At 48.5% G+C, this 19299-nt stretch overlaps 2 protein-coding genes across 2 annotated transcripts in view; both read right to left on the reverse strand.

The window, feature by feature from the left end:
- The window catches only part of LOC121476656 (deleted in malignant brain tumors 1 protein-like), a 46434-nt gene extending 37829 nt beyond the window's left edge, over window positions 1-8605 (reverse strand). Inside the window, exons 1-7 of the mRNA XM_041730790.1 lie at window positions 8149-8605; window positions 7535-7567; window positions 6478-6510; window positions 4871-5024; window positions 3104-3321; window positions 1786-2103; window positions 1348-1389 (exon numbers count right to left, since the gene is read on the reverse strand). Of these exons, the coding sequence (XP_041586724.1) occupies window positions 1348-1389; window positions 1786-2103; window positions 3104-3321; window positions 4871-5024; window positions 6478-6510; window positions 7535-7567; window positions 8149-8605 (1255 nt within the window). The remainder of the gene's footprint in view (window positions 1-1347; window positions 1390-1785; window positions 2104-3103; window positions 3322-4870; window positions 5025-6477; window positions 6511-7534; window positions 7568-8148) is intronic.
- Window positions 8606-10500: 1895 nt separating this feature from the next.
- Window positions 10501-19299, reverse strand: part of LOC121476663 (putative DMBT1-like protein) — a 28186-nt gene continuing 19387 nt past the window's right edge. The window contains exons 12-19 of the mRNA XM_041730802.1: window positions 17881-18198; window positions 17704-17733; window positions 16509-16547; window positions 15100-15247; window positions 13851-14041; window positions 12559-12588; window positions 11892-11933; window positions 10501-10957 (exon numbers count right to left, since the gene is read on the reverse strand). Of these exons, the coding sequence (XP_041586736.1) occupies window positions 10578-10957; window positions 11892-11933; window positions 12559-12588; window positions 13851-14041; window positions 15100-15247; window positions 16509-16547; window positions 17704-17733; window positions 17881-18198 (1178 nt within the window). The 3' untranslated portion in view covers window positions 10501-10577. The remainder of the gene's footprint in view (window positions 10958-11891; window positions 11934-12558; window positions 12589-13850; window positions 14042-15099; window positions 15248-16508; window positions 16548-17703; window positions 17734-17880; window positions 18199-19299) is intronic.

Here is a 19299-nt window from a genome sequence, read left to right on the forward strand (position 1 = left end):
AGAAAAGGAATATGGTAGCAGAGAGAAAAGAAAGAAAAGTCTTCGGAAGTTTGCAGCTCTAGATCGCAAGTGGATGTGGCACAGAGCCGTCTGATGGACTGAAAGCCATGTCCTCCCTACTCCTTCCTCCTCTCTGGCTCCAGGCGAGGGGAGACTCCTCACTGGGGAAGGAAAGAAAGGCCAGAGGGCACCGAAGGGAGGCAGCTCCTTGACAATCCCTGTGGGCTCTGCTTCCCCTCCAGGGCTGCTGCATGCTTTGTGGTCCCCAGTGCAAAATGAAGATGTGGGGTCTCAGTCAGAGGTGGGGAAATCAATTGCCCTTTCACTTCTGCGTCCCACACCAGGTGGGCAGCCTGCAGGAGGTGGTGACTTCTACCTGGGATGCCCTTGGGATCTGGACCGAAGTGGGCAAGAGGTCCCCACCAAGTGTCCCTCCAAATGTGCCACGGTGGTGCCAGCCCCGGGTAAGGACAGGCTGCCAGCCACCTTGCCCAGCCCCCAAGCACTACAGGGTGCCCCTCAGCCTTGACCTTCTCCACACCCAGGCCCCCACTGAAGGCAGAGGGTGGAGGTAGTCACCGTGCAGGGTTGGGAGGAGGCTGGGTGGGGCCCAGGGTGCCAGTGGGCAGGGAAGTGGGCAGCTGAGAGCCTGTCCTGGAGAGGTAGGTAGGCAGCTGCAGGAGGCAGGACCACACCTGCTCAGATATCACTGGAGCCCTGAATTTGGAGGTCACTGACACACTGACTCTGGGTAGGTTACCAGAACAACATGTATCCTGTCTCTATTCTTGCTTTGTTGGCAAAGTCAGAAGGCCCCCAGGGTAGCCCCAAATGGCTTCACTTCTCACGCTCAGCCTGTTCTTGACCCACTGGGAGAGTATGGCATTGACACATCTGTGTTTTCTCCCACACTTTCATTTTCCAACCCATGTTCCCAGGAGGCAAACCTTCCTATGTTCTCTCCCCTCCATCCTGACCCTCTTCTCAGCCATGGTGATGGAACTTCTTCCCCCTTCCCCCTCCTGCCTTTCCTTGCTCCACTGTCCAGAGGGGAGTTTTGGATGCCATCTCATTGGGGAAATGCGGCTCTTAGCCTACTGTCCGAGCCGCTGGATCTCTACTTGCTGCATGCTGGGATCACACAAGAGATCTTAAGTATTACCGATGACCTGGTGTGAGCCCAGAGATTCTGGTGCGACTGGTCTGGGTACAGCCGGGGCATCAGGGGTTTCAAAGCTCCCTGGGTGATCATAGTCTAGGTCACTGTCCACCAGTGTCTAGGTCAAGACAGATTACATTTCTTATTCACTCTGCAGAGATATTGGAGGTTCACAGTGTTGGACTTACCTGGGGATGCAGGGGTCACATCTGGAGCCCAGGCCCCAGCATCTGCATGAATTAAAAAAAGAAAGGTAAATTTAGGAAATCCAAGTTACATTTTATGAGGACAGGTGGTGGTTTCCTCGTGTGGGCAGGTCTCAAGCAGGTAAGCTTCGTGTCACATAGCCTAGAACAAGGGCGTGTTAGATTCTGGAAAAGTAGCTCAGACCTGGGAGAGATTGCAGAGTATAAAGGACCTGGCAAGTGCGTGGCTCTGGCGTGCATTTCTTTAAGGTGGAGTCAGGCTGTCAGCATTTTTTGTCAGCCTGGCTGAGGGGACACTCATGTCGGGCCACCGTCCGTCCTCAGCTTCCCTGGCCCTGCTCTGGGCACCCCCTCCACCCATCACTCAAATGCTGCCGGTCGAAAGGTGAGAAAGAACCTGCCATGGGAGGAGAGTCTTACCTGAGCAGATGACACCTGCGTCCTCATGGTGGCCACAGTTATGGTCCGACCAGCCGGAGCTGGGGCACTGGCCAAGGTGGTTCTCGCTTCCCGAACACTGAATGTTATCCAGGAGGATGCTTCCGGAGCCCGGGCCGAAGTGGGCCTTTCCAGGGGCTGCAATGGCCCGTCCGCACCCCAGCTGTCGGCACACCACCTGGGCTTCGTTCAGGTCCCAGAGGTCATCACACACGGTGCCCCAGGCCCCCTGGTGGAGGACCTCCACGCGTCCTGAGCACCGTCCAGATCCGCCCACCAGCCGCAGCTCTGGTCCATTTTCTAAATAGAGCAGGGTTTTATTTTGGGGCTTGGGAAATTTTAAGTAGGAAGGATTTCCAGCTCCTGCCTTTGTGGCCAAGCGTCAGGCTGTCTTGATTCAGTAATGGGGCTTATAGGCAGAAGGGCAAGACGGAGAAGGGTTTGAATCCAGCTCTATTGCTCTCTAGTTGTGTAACCATTGACAAGTTGCTTAGTCTCCCCAGGCCTCAGTTTCCTCATCTGAAATGGGGACTCGAGCAGCATGCATCTCTGAGGGTGACCCCAGAGGGGTGACAACTACGTGTGAGTGTGACTACAAAGCACAGTGCTCAGCACCTGCACACCCTGGCTTCTGCAGGTCTTGCTATGTGGGGTCTATGACACAATACTGGGATCTTGGGGGAAAGGGTCCCCAACTGTGTTTTTGGACATGACTTGGGTAAGTGTAGATTTAATCCCCTGAAGGCACTTGAGCCACCAGGGTGTCTGTGACTTCATAAAGCCCAATGGGGTTGGCTATTTCTGGGCCAACGGTTGGCAGCCAGCTGGAATGGCATGCTGTCTCCTGGAGACCTTCCCTTGCCGAGTGCACAAGCTCTGCCATGGTCACCTGTTTCTGTTTCCCTAGCATGTCCCCAAGAGCCTTTGTATTTGCTATTCTCTCTGCCTTCACTGTCATCCATCACATGTCCCCTAAGCAAGGCTTCCATTCCTGCTCAATCTACAGGAGCACCCACCCCACCCAGCCATCCTCTTCCAACCCCCAGGCCCTATTTTCCCAGGCACTACCACTACCAACCCCCAAGTCATCTTGTCATTTCAACTGCACATCATTGCCTTGTTTCAATTACCCATGTGGTGCTTTTAGTGGGAAAATCTAATAGCTATACAGCAAGGCTTATGGGGCCACTTATGGGGTGTTTTAAAAACCGAATCCCAGGCCTTGGCAAATAGGGGAGTCGCTCAAGTTAGGAAACTGCTCTGTCTTTTGAAGACCAAAAACCTAGTTGAAACTTCCTACCTGGCTCTCCTTCACCCTGTGGAATTACGTTGAATCGAGCATAAAAGCCAGTGTTGGTGATCATAGAATCACTTCGGAACACCACAGTCATGATGTCTGAAGAGGAGAAAAATATCACAGCTACCGAGGCACAGAACTTCCCCATGGACAGCGAGGCAATCCTGGGGCCATCGAAGATTTCAATGGAGTCGTAAGGGCATCCAAGGATATCCTCCAGGCTGGGGGCATCGAAGTGGAGGGTTAGTGATGGCTTCAAACTTCCTAGATCTTAAAACTTTAAAAAGTAGGACAATCATAGGATTAAATATTTGGATTTACTTTAAACTGCATATTGATATATAAAGCATCAGTTGACTTTTATAGATGCCTTATTATAGAAGTCTTATTTTGTCTGAGGATTGTGGGAGGCTTATTGTTACCACTTAGTAACAGAAATTTAAAAAATCACTAAAGCTCTGGCCAAATCACCATCTACAATGGAACATTAGAAATGCCAGTGTTCACCGCAGGTGAATTCTTACCAGACCAACACCCTGATGATCAGCATGTAATCAGCATCACGGCCAGATTTTCCTACCTCTGTATTTCACACCATTCTCCATACTCAAATTCTTGGGGAGAAAAAACTCGACTTTAAAATAAAAACATCAGCGCAGAGAGTATCTGCACTTTGCGGTCACTCACGAGGGATGTACGTGAGGCTCATTTTAGAAGAACAGGTTACCTATAAGAGGATGGACTTTGGAGGGGTGGGTTCAAGGTTCTCACTTCATTGTGGGCTCTCTGTGTCCTTAGGGCTTTAGTCAACATGGACAACATGTTTCTAGGATACTCTGGCATAAGGCATGCCTGATTCCATGGACCGAGCAGTAGTTCAGTGTGTGTGTAGCGTTTCACAGCGTTGCTGTGTTTGCAGCATGATGTGTGTCCTGCATAGCAAGAAGGGCTTTTCGCAGAGTCTTCCCACAGAATCACATGTTGAAGAGCTGGAGCTTTGATATCAGACAGGCCTCGCTGGTTAACCTGGGGCAAGTTAGCTAACCTCTCTGAGCCTCAGGTTCTTCACCTCTAGGGGAGATGACAAGGGCATACATGTATCTTAGGGTTGTACCAATGCTGGACTAGAACAAAGCAGATAAAATACATAGAGTGGAGCCTGGATACACAGCCAACACTTAAAAAATGCCAGCTGTTATTTCATGCCATGGAGATAGAAAAACATCAGTGCCTTAGAGAAATGTATTCCGTACGTGCCAGCGATGAGGCCATGCGTCCCCTGGCTCCGTTCACTTACAGGCAACATTGGGAGGACCCAGGGCCTGGGCTGGAGGAGGTGGCTCATGTGTGCGCCTGGAAAGCCCCCTCCTGTTTGTTTAAAATTTAGATAAAGGAAAAAGAAAATCTAAGTGGCTAAGTATCGAGACCCAAACAAAGGCAAAGCTGGCAAGGAGGATCTGGGTGACATTTTTAGAAAAGAAAAAAAAAAAAAAAGAAAAGAAAAGCTATCATAATAAGGTTGAGTTGAATAAGTTAATAAACCTCTTATTCAGTTCTCTGAACTAGCAGTAACTCATTGGAGAGCACGACAGAATTAATTTGACCTTCAGATTGGGAAGCATTTTGTGTTCTTTTGTCCCCCACTCCCACCCCCAAATGTTTCCTGCTTAAAAAAAAAAAAAAAAAAAAAAACAACAAAACTTTATTCTGATTCCACAAACCACCATTCTTATTTAGAAAGACTCTCCTCTTAACAAGTTGTTTTCTTACTTCAGAGTTGGAATCAGGAGTTCAATGCGAAACTTTTTCTCCACGTGGATCTCCCAAACACACTGGACGTCCGTGGGGTAGCTTTCTGGGTACAGCGGGCTGGAAAAGGAGCCGGAGGGCCCGGACATCACCCCTCCGCAGGAGCTACTTCCTCCTGAAGCCACAGGAAAGAGGATGGCAGCATGCGTCCATGAGGTGACCCTACTAACGACCCCTTGGTACCTGGTGTCTGCTGAAGTCAGGCAGCGTGGTCCGCCTGGGGGTGCGGTGGGGGACCCACACCCAGGCTGTCTACACAGATCTTTAGTTTAAACATATCCAGGGAAGGAAAGTACATTCCATTGCAACCCAATGGGGCAAAAGTACTAATATGTGGGAGTTCCCGGCCTTTTTCTCTCCCCTTACTGTCTGCTAATGAAAATGCCAGGTCTGTTCACTCTCTCCTCTTTCTTCTAAGGCTGAAGGATTCTTGCTTGGGGGGAGAGTGGTTGGGAAGGAGGGGGCGAAGGGGCAGAGGCTGTTAGGCCTGGGTAAGGTGTGAGTAGTTTGGGAAGGTTTGGGGAACAAGAGTCTCCAGGGCAACGTTGGGGTCTGATGAGCTGGATAGAAGGAGATGTTGGCCACCATTGAAGGATGTTGGCACCATGACTGGCACCTCACCTCCTCTTAAGTACTTTTTCACCACCTTGTTGGGGTAGATTGTGTTTCCTCTAACTGTATCTACTGAGACTGGAACTTACAGGTCTTTGGATTTATGAGAGTTACACAAGTGAAATCCAATTCTTCATTATATTTTTGTGTCATATTCATATACATCGTATACTTGCATACATAATACATACATATATGCCTAAAGCAGCACGCCGCACAAAAAAGCACAAATCTTAAAATCATCAAATTATTTTAGAGGAAATTTGAAAATGTAACATGAGTTGTTGACTTGGTCCCTAAATTACCAAGTTGTTTAATTTTCTCCTTTCTGTCTTTGCCTGCCTAACTTGTCATGCTCCCAGAATTCCAAGATTCTTGGTCTTCCCTGTGACAGACGGCGGGAAGTAGGGGCGCGCCCAGTCATCTCAGAGCTATCCTGTTGCTTGTGCTGTAGTTACAACTGGGCCAGGTCAGACAGACATGAAAACTCTGGGACTGGATTTCTTGAAACCTCTTCACATGAGCTGGTGCCCGTCATGGGTGCCCCCTACAGGATTGTACCCAGAGAAGGCAGGCTGGGCACCACTGGTCGGACGAGCCACATTCTCTTCAAGTCTCTTGTCACCCTCCGATCTACTCTGACTTGGGCAGATCCACATACCCCCTTCCCAACCTGCCCCATTGGTTAAAAAGTCAGTATTTACAGGCCTTAGCAGTGCAAATGGATGCCCCTTTGGTGAGGTTACAGTGGGGACTGAGGGGCTCCATGGGCTGGGGTCCTGACTCTCATGGTGTTCTCATGGAAGGGGCCAAGACAAGGCTGGCATGGGTAGTGGACAAGTAGCCCTTCACCCATGCTGTGCCAGTGTCTTTGTGCCACGTCCTGAGCAAACTACCTAGCCTCTGCAGCATCTGTAACTGTGGAGTTACATTCTCAATTTAAAACAAGTGACTACCTGTTATATGATCCTGAGAAGCTGTGGAAAGACCTAGAAGGAAAAAGAAAAGGGAGATAATGCTGACATCCAGGAGAAAAATACAAAGTTTCATCTACAAGTTTGTGAAATGTAAAAGGTTTTCTCTGAAATGTCAGTGTACTTAGTGCCAACTAAGAAAGGTCTGAAGGTGCTAAGTGAATATTTCTGCTGTCCTGCAGCACATTGAAGAAGGCCATACATTCTTGGATATGCCTCCTGTCATGAAGTGGGATCTAGGTCTTCTCGCTCGAACCTGGGTGGCCTCTGTTTTGACCAACAGAATATGATGGAAGTGACACTTTGCCTTAAGAGACTGGAAGCTTCCACTTCTGTCTCTGGGAATACTGGCTTGCTCGTGGCCCCCTGAACCACCCTGTAAGAAGTCTGATTAGCCTGCTGGAGAGATCGAGTGAAGAGGTCCCGAGACCACCTGGAGACAAAGAGGACTCTGGCTGAGCCGACTAACCGTCTACTCCAAGCACAGGGCATGTGAGTGCAGCAGTCTTCTACTCTCCAGACAAGCTCTGGGTGCCTTTTTGCAGGATTAGCGATAATCTGAGTGAAATGTCTCCCCATTTTTTTGTGCTAATTTTGCCTTGTCTTTGTACAGCCGGGGCCAATGGAAGGATGTGGTAAATGAGCCTGGTGGCCAGGAGCACTGACAAGCGTGGGTGTAAATCCACTGGCTAGCCCTGGGTGCATTACTCACTTTTTTTGTCTCTGTTTACCTAGCTGGAAAAGTACTTGCAAAACAATGCCTATTTCTTAGCATCCACAAATATTTTTGATACTATTATTAGAAAGTTGTCTGGAGGGATCTCTGGGTGGCGCAGCGGTTTGGCGCCTGCCTTTGGCCCAGGGCGCGATCCTGGAGACCCGGGATCGAATCCCACGTCGGGCTCCCGGTGCATGGAGCCTGCTTCTCCCTCTGCCTGTGTCTCTGCCCCTCTCTCTCTCTCTGTGACTATCATAAATAAATAAAAATTAAAAAAAAAAAAAAGAAAGTTGTCTGGACTAGAACAAAATGTGGACATACCTTGAGGTGTGGGAGGAGGCAGCTCTTCTGCATCTGAATGCATAAAGAAAGGCAATAGGTGAATACTCTCTTTAGTGAACCCAAAGCACGGAGGGGGCCAGGTAACGAGGGTGCAGGTGGCAGATGGAGGGGAGAGGGGGCAGGTGGGGAGTGAGGAGAAAGGACTCAGCCCTCCTCTGCCCTCCTCTTTCAGGGTCCCTGGACTTGGGGGCAGGGCACAGCAGCAGTGTCATCTCTGCCCCACGGCAGGCAGTGCAGGATTACTCATGGCCCCTCTTTTGCTGAATCACCTGGACTACTCGTGAAAATGCAGATTCCAGCAGCCCTGCCCAAGCTAGTCAGTCATGGTCTCTGGGGCCAGGGCCCTGGATTCCACATTGCAATGCCTCGGGCGGTGCTGGTGTACATGCACCTGCAAGATCTCCTGTGTGCAACCTCGTGCTACCCAAGGGTGGGTGTGTGTGTCCCAGGCTTGGTGCAGAACAGACGCTCAAGGACTGTTTTATGAAAGAAGGAGTGAATGGGCGGATGGATACATTCCATGTGGGATGGATACTTTCAAAATGTCTTCAATCACAATATTAGAAATTATTGCCCAAGAGGGAAGAGGCTACCTGAGCAGATGACTCCGGCATCTTCGTGGTGGTCGCAGTTGTGCTCCGACCAGCCCGAGTGGGCACACTGGCCCAGGTAGTGCTCCATCCCCGAGCACTGCAGGTTGTCCAGGAAGATGTTTCCAGAGCCCGGGCCAAAGTGGGCCTTCCCCAGGGCAGACACGGCTCGTCCACACCCCAGCTGACGGCACACGACCTCGGCTTCGTGTCGGTCCCAGAGGTCATCACACACGGTACCCCAGACCCCCTGGTAGAGGACCTCGACGCGTCCTGAGCATCGACCAGAGCCGCCCACCAGCCGCAGCTCTGGCCAGTCCCCTGCAGACAGAGACTGGGTGAGTGTGTGAGTCCCCAAATGACCCTCCTGGGGCGCACCAGCACCAGGCCTCAGAGGCAGCAGGACTAGGAGTTTGCGGAGGGACATGCCCGGGCTTGAGCCCTGGGGCCTGTTCTTCATGTTTCTCGTGTGTTCCTGAGCTGCAGGTTGTGGGGTCTTCAGCCATTCAATCTCACTACAGAGGAATTTATTGATTGTCTTTCCTGTTAGGCACTGATGATACTGCTGGGGACCAAAGAGATATGGTTCCTGCCTTCGGGGTGCCTAGCATCCTTTAATCAAATGCAGATCCCGGGGCAATGCGTTATTCCAAGCAGTGAAGGGGAAGAACAGGTGCTGTGTTATGGCCAGGTAGAGGGGGCACCTGGGCGGAATCCTCTTAAAACAGTGAGGAGTGGACCCGGGAGGAGGTGGGGAGAGAAAAAAGCATATGGAAAAAGACCCTGAAATGCCATTTCCTCATGTCTACATCTCTAAAAAATATGGACACACACACACACACACACACACACACACACAGAGCTATCACTACATGTGGAAAAATCAAGAGTAATCCTTCCATCGGCATCCCAGTGGTGTAAAAACCTCCACAGTTCAGACAGAGAGTGAACTTAACAGCTAGAAGAAAAGAAAGAGTCCACGGGAAAATCAGGGAGAGCCGATATTTGAGTCCCATCAAGACCTACCTGGACTATTAATGAGTGATTCTTCAGCATCTGTTTATAGGAAGAATAAATACATCAGTATGTTCCAGAAATCCTGCCTTCGACAACTGAAAACAAAGGTCTGAACTACATCCTTGCAAATGTTTATTAAACCCATATGGGAAGGATTGATTAGTCCTGCTAAATAACATAGCGCTGGGAGGCCCAGATTCACCCATGGGTGTAAACGAGCGCCGCTCTCTGGCTGTTGGCCTGCACCTGCACCGGCAGGAAACCATCCATGATGAAGGGCACATGTAGGGTACATGACTTGAACTGCTGATTTTGTGGCAGATGGGGAGTCCTTGGGGGCAGCTCAGAGGTAGACAACCATCCCCCAGAGCACGGGAATGGGAATAACACGTGGCCCAAGAGGCCGCGGCGACAAGATCAGACACGCCACGTCTAATGAGACGCCACAAAGCAAACAGAGAGAGGAAGACCTCTAAGTATCACCCCAGGTTAAAGAGCCATCTAACCGAGCTGCTTCTCACGTGGGCGACTCCAGGTCACAAGCACCACTTCGAGTTATAGTTAGTAACCTTTCCAATCACTCCAGGGACTAGGCTGTCAGTTTACCCAAAGTCTTCTGATTGGAAAGAGTTATTAATAGACGTTCCAGAGGTGAGTACCTTACCCCTTGCTAATTTTTGCACATGGATAAATCCAGAGTATCTGAAAAAATTGTAATGTCATAAGGTGATTAAAATGAGCCATTTGGGGCACATTTTGTTTCAGGGCATTATCTCAGGGTCCTGGGATCGAGTTCCGCATCAGGCTCCCTGCAGGGAGTCTGCTTCTCCCTCTGCCTGCATCTCTGCCTCTCTGTGTCTCTCATGAATAAGTAAATAAAATCTAAAGAAAAAAAAATGAGCCATTTTACTTCACTGATTTCCTTGGGGTATTGAGTGAGGAAGATGGTACTAAAAATGACCAAACATACAGCCCCTTTGTCAGGTGTCTGCAAGTGCTTTACAAAAGAGTTTGTATCCTTTCAGCAAGAGAGCGATCAGTCTCTAGTTTTCCAGGGCAACTGAGGCTCTAGGAGTTTAAGAGTCGCCCAAATGCAGTCTGAGTGTTAGCATCGGCTCTGGGATCCAGACTCAAGTCTGTCCAGCTCTGACATCTCCTCACTGCCCCTGAACGAAAGACCTTGGATAAACTCCTTCAAGGTTCCTTTATTAAACATGCTCTTTGCACATGTCAGTTTGCAGTAAAGCACGCCTACCTTTGGTCAACCTCACTACCAAATTAGAAAATTGGAAGGTTTTATTCTGGGAGGTTAGCAGTTAAAATCTTGTATTTTTGACCACATTAGAAGAGATAAAGCAAAAATGGAATGCCACATGTTGGAGGGCCCTGTCTTTGTCCCTGGCCAACCCTGAATTCTAGTAGAGTAGTCTTGAAGATGGTGGGACTGGCAATGAGCATCTGAAGGAGGAAAGGCTACCTGAGCAGATGACGCTGGCATCCTCATGGTGGCCACAGTTGTGCTCCGACCAGCCCGAGTGGGCACACTGGCCCAAGTAGCGCTCTACCCCGGAGCACTGCAGGTTGTCCAGGAAGATGTTTCCAGAGCCCGGGCCAAAGTGGGCCTTCCCCAGGGCAGACACGGCTCGTCCGCATCCCAGCTGTCGGCACACGACCTCGGCTTCGTTCAGGTCCCAGAGGTCATCACATACGGTACCCCAGGCTCCCTGGTGGAGGACCTCGACGCGTCCTGAGCATCGACCAGAGCCGTCCACCAGCCGCAGCTCTGGCCAGTCCCCTGCAGGTAGAGACCCAGTGATCGTTGCTCTCAAGGGACACTGCACATTTCCCATGAGTTGGGTGAGCTCTCCACCCCAACACTACTATTTGGGATGGAGAACTTGATAAAAGAGCCAGTCAACTAGTCAACCTCCCAGCTGGAGGCTAATGTGTAATTAAGATTGTCAAAATAACATTTAGCCTAAAACATTCATTAACTGAATATCTATTGGGCCAGACGTATGTGCCGATCTATTTTGGCTAAATGCAGAGAAACATAAATGATATTCACAGTGATTTGTGGCTTTGTGTAGTGCTTTTGTGAGTGTACAGGTGTGTGTTCATCTTCACCTTCGTAATAACTTGGAAGGCAAGCGGAAGAGTACCAGTATACCAGTTTATCCATAAGAAGACTGAAAGTTACACCAATAAAAGTTAATAAAAAAAAAAAAAAAGAAGAAGACTGAAAGTTGGAGAAGTGAAATGAGTCACCCCAAATCCCACATCTGGGAATTAACAGATCTAAGCTTAGCTCTCCTGATTCCAAAGTTCACTATTTTTCTCTGATCTTCCATCTGACTGCCTCTGGAATGGCTTTGATGCTCCATTCACTTTGAAAAAGCCTGTTAGTGATGCAGATATAGGTTAGCTATGTGCAGAATTGGCCAAAAAATAAAATAAAGCTAGGACCCTGCTAGAAAGCACTTGGAAGACTTGGAAGACTCTGAAAAATACCCCCCCCCCAAAAAAAGTTTGCTCACCCTGGGATGCTAGAGCCAAAGGATCCCAAGAGTTTTGGATGGGCTTAAAAATTTGCGTAGTCAATTGGCCCATTTTTCCCAATTGATGAACTACGTTCAGTTGGTCTAGTTCCTGCCCCTGAAGCAGGTACAAATGCAGGTACCAAGAGGAAAGGATAGCTGGTAAATGAATGAATGCGTCCCAGGGCTTACCTGGTCTTGCTGTCACTGTCTTGGGTGTTGCTGTTGGGATTGCTGTGAATACAAGATGACACCCTTCAGATAAACAGAGTCAGGACAGCCGGATCCCTTAAACGCCAAGATTCTGGTTGACTCATTCTCCCTAGCATCTTTATAATAAATGAACTCTCAAATCAAACTCTGTTTATACGTGGTCTTGTTGTTCTCAGAAGTGTGGGATCCAACAGAAATAATAATCCCTTCTGTCCAGTCACTGGAAATACAATGACACTTAAATTGTGCCATTCTGTGCCAAAATGCGAACACCCATGGTGTCTTTCTAAGGAAAAAACTATCTCTTCCACATGCTTCTATTTTGTTAATTTTCCCCAAGTGTGGGATGCTTAAGTGTATCTCACTGGTTTTGATAAAATCGAGGAATTAAGAAATCAAATTGGCAATTATCAAGGTACAGAGACCCAACCGTTGGTATGTGTAACTTGGTTCCACTGTGAGTACGCATCATGCTGGTGCAAAACTTGTGCAGAAAGAACCTCTCATCTAGCTGAACAGATGTAGGAAATTAGGAAATAAATGAGACCGAGATCAAACTATGACACTCCAAGCACTAGGTGGGGGGGACAGAGGAAGACACACAACAAGGAATGGAGATAAAGTAGCAACGTTAAACGTGACTCACTGATTAGATGTGGGGTCCGGGAACCGGCCTCTGCAATGACAAGGGAGCCTCGTCAGTACCTGTGCAATCACAGCGACAGTGACTTTCTCTGATCCACTTTGCGACACTGAGCATGCTCACTGAGTCGCCCTGGCGCTCGCTAACAGGGCGGGAGACTGGTCTGAACAACATCTCGGCCAAGGCAGATTCTAGAACTGCTCATGAGGTCCATGAGACAGCCTCTTTTCTCTTAGAGGTAAATAGTGCAGGACCTATGCCTGGGTCACTATGGGACAATTACTGAACCTCCCTTGCCTCAGTTTCCCCATCCGTTAAGGGGGAAGAAGCATGGGTTTGTGTGAAGATGAAGGGAGATAATACATGTAAGTGCTTACAGAGTTGCCTGGCATAAAATAGGCTTTGAGTAAATGTTTCTTGCTGTTTTGATCACTGCTGTTGTGATTACCCAGCCTCGAGTACTGTGCTTCATCAGAAATCCTTGGCTTAGCTTCTGCCTTCTCACCACACGCCCTACACCCCCCATCTCTGCGCTCCCACTGCTTCTTCACCTGCTGTGCCCCCTCCCTATTTCTTGACTCACAGCCTGGCCAGGCTTAAAGACAAATCTAAGGCTGCTTCCTCCTATGTTTCCTTCATGCTTATAGCCCATGTGGTTCTCTTTTCTAATGTCTTTTGCTGAGATGCATGCATGTGTCAACTTAGTATATTCTGGTCTATTCTATTTGTTTGCCTTCATTTGGTATATTTTATGTCTACTAATTGCATCATATGGGTTTGTTTTGAGCTCCCTCCAGGTTGCGCACGAGCCCCTCCTAGGCTGGGACTACACCCTCTTCTTCTGCAGGTCCTAAAACACCCACCTAGTACTAGATTCGGGGTAACTCCAGAAGTGGAACCCTAATGGGCAGACTGGAATGAGGTGTTTATGGGAAACCAAGCCTGTGGTGACTCTGCCAAACATTGAGCACATAATGTGTTAGCTCTGTGCAAGGGCTTTGTTTATATCATTTTGGGTAAGCCTATGAGGGAAGCTTCTCTTATCCCCAGACTGCAGCTCCAAAGCCCCTGCTTTTTTTTTTTTTTTTTAATTTCCATTTATTTATGATAGTCAGAGAGAGAGAGAGAGAGAGGCAGAGACACAGGCAGAGGGAGAAGCAGGCTCCATGCACCGGGAGCCCGACGTGGGATTCGATCCCGGGTCTCCAGGATCACGCCCTGGGCCAAAGGCAGGCGCCAAACCACTGCGCCACCCAGGGATCCCCAAAGCCCCTGCTTTTAACCACCATCCTTACCTTTGGGTGCAGAATAATAATAAGCAATGAAGTTTTTCCCTATGTTGTTGAAGCTTCGGAAGTACACGAGGGTCATTGAGCTGGAGGAGGACGAGTAGGTGAGGTAGGACCCGGAGCAGGTCTTCCCCAGGGACTTTGCTGAGGATGGAGGACCGTCCAGGATTTCAAAATATTCATTGGTGCAGTCCAGGCTAGGGAAGCAAAGACCAGGGGCTGCCTCTTAGCCGCCCCATTAGCGGGTCTTAGAGGTATGCTGTGAGGCAGACCCTTTCTTTCATGACAGTGAAGCTGGGCACAGATTAAAAGCCTGTCAGTCATTTAAACATAGCATGGATTCCTTTTATCCCACTTTTTCTGGAGGGGCTGGGATCTTAACTGGAAGAGGGAAGAGGCGGAAGCACCAGGTGCACCCCTGCTGAGGCCTGAGACATCAGGGACCTGGAAACCCAGGGCCAAGGGCCTGGCCAGACACCAGCCTCCCTACAGGACATGGCTCCAGGCTCCACACGACCTATTTACAAATTCCGCAGCCACCCTGCCTCGAGGGAAGCGTGCCACCCAGCTTGCTTTGAGCAAGTCATCTGATTTGTCAGCTCTCATTCTTTGTTCTGGGGTTTTGTCCAGATGCCCTTAGTGTTAGAGTCAGAAGACCATCTCCACGCCTCGGCCTGATGAGCCATCCACTCTGTCATCTTTTGATTTGAAAGTAATAAATAATCTAGGTTGCTCCTGGGAGTTAACTTCCATAAGACATTCGTTTGTGAATGACATCAACCTTGAGTATTTACAATATTAAAACCTAAAATGTCTTGATTTACTAGGTCTGGGGGTTCCCCTGGAATCTGCATCTTTAACTAGAGACTGAAACGTATTCTCTCTCTCAATCTCTCTCTCTCTCTCTCTCTCTCTCTCTCTCTCACACACACACACACACACACACACACACACACACATGGACGCGGAAAATGGTGAAAACAGCATAAGGTCTGAGGCCTCGTGCATTATTGCATTACTTCCTGGTTTGTTATTGCCCTACAGTTATAGAAGATGCCACCATTGCGGGAAGCTGGGAGAAGGGTACGTAGAACTCTATGTTTTATTTTTCTGATTTCTTGTGTGTCTGCAATTATTTCAAAAGTCAGAATCAAAAAGAGTGTGAAGGACTCTTTTGCTTATGAGAATCAAACACGGGAAAATGCTTGGAGCTCTACACTACACAGTGTATTTAAGTCATGTCTTTGTGACTTACTTAAGGTACGGAAATGCCAGCAGTATATGATCAGATGCATTGGCCTTGATTTGCCACACGCAGGTTATGTTGTCATGCATTTCGTTCCGCGGGGGATTCCTAATCGCTCCAGATGAGTTGGTAATAATTCTGCCACACTTAGATTTTTCTAAAAGCAGAAAGATATTTTACAATTTTAGTTTTTTCATTGTTCAGATCACTCATTTTGTAATTCACACTTTCTCCCTCCCCCAAAAGGTCTCCTTGATCATTACCTTGTGGGTACGTCTTAGGACATATCAGAGGCATATACCAGTCTAAAAAGTCTTGCATACTTAGGAAATCAGGGCATGAAAGTGTCTGAATTCTGAACATCTCTCATTTGTTTTGAGAGTTCTACCTCTGACATGGCCATGCTGGGCGGACCAGCTATCCAGTTTTACCCAGAATCTTTGCTTCTGGTTGTTACTCCCTAGTGGTGGTTCTGTAGCTTTGATTTTCATCAGGTCACCAGTAGTAATGAGTAAATGGCTTCATTTTCCCAAGAAAGGTGAGTCTATGTGAAGCCTCTATGTATGAAGATGGCAATGTTCCATCTGCCGTCTGTTACAATGTGTTAAAATTACACTATTAAAAATCCACCACTAAGTGGAGAGAACTTGCCCTGAATCATTTACCCCTCCAACACTGACATCATTCTGTATCTGCCTGTTTACCACCTGTCCATTTGTTTTCCCATCTACTTGTCTATCTGTCCACTATTCAGTACAAAATTAAAGGTAACACCTGTGGCAATGGCTTTCTCCATCAGACTCTCTGGCTGTGTGAGAATCAGGCCTACACTCGATTGGCTCCAGTCATCCACCTGTGGCTCTTCCGTAGAAGGACCAGCCAGGCTCTCAAGCCATCAATATTATTTTAGCCCTTTATCTCCAAGTGGTGCTAAGAAAAGTTTAGTGGAGCTTCTGGAAGCCCAAGATACAGGCAAATACGGCTGGGGGGGGGGGGGGAATGGAAGATGCAAGGAAGGGATGAACAAGGAAGACAGAGATTGTCAGAGAAGGGAAAAGGGTGGAGAAGAACAACATGGCTATTATGACAGCGGCCCTCTGAAATGATGCTCTTGGGGAGTGCCCTGGCGACACGGCTGTGTTAAGAGCCACATGCCTGTCCTTCACATGGAGGGTTCATGCTGGAGACCAAGCAGGCTGGCACCACTTGATTATTTGGGCTGCCTTCTTTGACTACCTAGAAATGAACTGGAACCATCAATTTATCTGCCTTCATTATTGGACTATTCACTTAGAACATGGGTTCAAGGGGATGATCCAGACAGGGCAGTAGTATGTTGCTCAACTTCCTTGGAGAATCACTTCAGGGCTTGAGCTAGAAGATGGTGGTCAGAGCAACCAGAGACACCAAAGTCTCACCTGCAGCCATTTTTGGTGCTATGACATCCAATGGGCGATCTGTCAAACACACAAAGGACATACGGCTCGTCAGCTGGCACTGAGTTCCCCGTGAGCTGAACATGATTCCCTGGGGAGCTTATAACAAATACAGTGTGGGGGGCCCCTCCCAGAACTGCTGAGTCATCTCTGGGGGCAAGGCCAGACTATGTAGGGGAAGTTAATGTGTGGGGTGGAAGAAGCACTGATCTAGGTCCTTCCTAGATTTCAATAAATTATCATCTTGTCATATACACAAGTGAGATATTTTAAATTTGGGGGTTTGAGAACACTAAAGACACGAAATTCTGGCATCTGTAGCCAATTACAGTGACCCAAGGGCTGGGAGCTATGAGACTTTGAGGTAAGAATAGGAAGAGGCACCAGCTGACCCCTTCCTTTGACCTGGTGCTCCTCAGAGATCGGGATCCAGGACCTAAGGATGCTGTGGATCCTCCTTCATGCCCCCTGAATATCTCCTACCAGAGACACCTGGCCCAGAACCTACCACTGGAGTCCTTTCCCTGGGACTAATCCATTCCCACTTACTAGAGTTGACGACCCAGGAGGGTATTGCCTGAAGCTATATCAGACCTTTTCTACTCAGCTTTATTCATAACTCACTTTCTGACCAAAAGCCAGCCAAGGGTAGGGTCTCAGGGAACCTAATGGTTTGATGAAGGAGAGAGGCATGGAAAACTCTGGATGCTGGCATTGAGAGCATGTGGGGGAAAGAACAGCAAAAGAGGCTCTGTAGGCACCAGGAACAAGGGAGAGGGTGGGAATGGAATTGGGTCACCTTGACTTTGGCCAGGTCCAGCCCACCGGCAATCTGCCCTGGGGCAGGAAGTGTCCTTAACCACCTCTTATGTTTTAACCACCCCCTACCCATATCATTGCCATGGCCTAGTAACCCTCAGAGCTGACAAACTGAAAGTGCTATACAGAAGTCTGAGAAATTTATAATCTGCTTCCTGTGTGTAAAATAGGAGAGAAGTTAAAAGTGAAGCTGGGTCAAACCAATTTTAAGGTACTATCCATTTCTCCCACTGGACAGACAGGTGACTCCACATGTCCCAGTCACTCCACTGGCCCAGAGGATGACACATCCAACTTCCAGCAGAACTTCTTCCCCAAGGTTTTGAGAAACCGCATATGTGAATATTGCCTTCCTTACCTGAGAGTGAGACTGTTGAGTGTTCAGCATCTGTAAGCATGAGGGATTAAAATATCTGCTGTGAGCAAATAACGTACTGGTTCCTTTTCAATAGCTAGATTTCGACTGTCTTTTGAAAGGTCTTCTCCCAGAAAGAGCCAAGGCTGGACTCTGCCTGGGAGGGGAGCAGGGCTTTACCTGAACAGATCACACCGGCATCTTCTGTGTGTCCACAGTTGTGGGAAAACCAGCCGATGTGGGAGCACTCCTCCAGGTGCTGTTCATCTCCCCTGCAGTGCACATTGTCAAGGAGGATGTTCCCAGAGCCTTCCCCGAAGTGGGCCTCACCCGGGGCTGAAATGGCCCAGCCACATCCCAGCTGCCTGCAGATGATGTTTGCTTCTGGCAGGTCCCAGAGGTCATCACACACGGTCCCCCAGACTCCCTGATAGAAGAGCTCCACGCGGCCGGCGCACCTCCCGTGGCTACCTACCAGCCGCACAGGGGCCCAGCCTCCTGGGGAAGAACCGTGGGTCAAGGGGTGATGGCCACTCACTCTGCCTTTCGATGACTAGACTACATGCTACCCAACCTATGTTTTCTTATTTTCCATGACTTTGCTATTCACACCCTTCATGCATCATGTGAGCTCCCATGCCATTCTCCAGAAATGTCAGCTTTAAGAAGTAATGTCTTCCTTATCCACACTCTATTTAAGACTGCTTGCCCGGGGTACAGTGCTTACAAGAATGATCACAACGCTTCTCTTCTAACATCTTCACTCTTTATGGTGTGACGTGGCTGCTCTGCCTATCAGGACATTGAGCTTATTTTCCTACTCCTTGATTCTAAGTGGGTAGCCTATGACTTGCTTTGGATGGTAGAATGTGGCAGAAGTAATGGTGCACTCATGGGGAGCTGAGACCTCAAGAGGTTTGAGAGGTTTCAGTTCATTCCATGGGAACACTGAGGGAATGACATGAAGAAGCTTGAGCTGGTCTGTGGGTGAGGGAAGAGCATGACCTCATCATTCTGTCTCCTCAGATAACAGCTATGGAACTGTAAGACATGTGAGGGAGGCCATCCTAGGCCAGACAGCCTTTAGCTGACCTGCCTGCTAGCCACAGATGCATGAGCAAGCCCAGCAGTCAGCCAAGACCAGCCAAGCCGATCCCAGAGCGGCAGGACTACCCAGCTGGCCCCTAGACTAGTAAGCAAGGATAGATGGTAGTCATCTTAAGCCTCTGTGTCTTGGGATGGCTTTACATGGCAAAAGATAATTTATACCCTTGTTTATCCATACCCTCTTCTTAGTTAGGTTATTTTTTGTGGTGATCATTTTTGAAATATATACAAATATGGAATCATTATGTTGTAGTCCTGAAACTAATGTTATATGTCCATTATACCTCAATAAAAAAATTGGATGCCAAGAAGAGAGATTGGACAGAATATATTAAAAAATGTTAACATAAAAAAATTAAAAAGAAAGATGTGGAGTGTGAATTCAGGTGATTGGACCTCACAGAACCAACAATGGCGCCTTTGGTAATCGCCATCCCCCCAAAGCCACAGCCAATGGAGGAGCTATGGCACACGCCAGGCACAATTGTACCA

This window comes from Vulpes lagopus, chromosome 2, assembly GCF_018345385.1.
Source record: "Vulpes lagopus strain Blue_001 chromosome 2, ASM1834538v1, whole genome shotgun sequence".
Lineage (NCBI taxonomy): Eukaryota > Metazoa > Chordata > Mammalia > Carnivora > Canidae > Vulpes > Vulpes lagopus.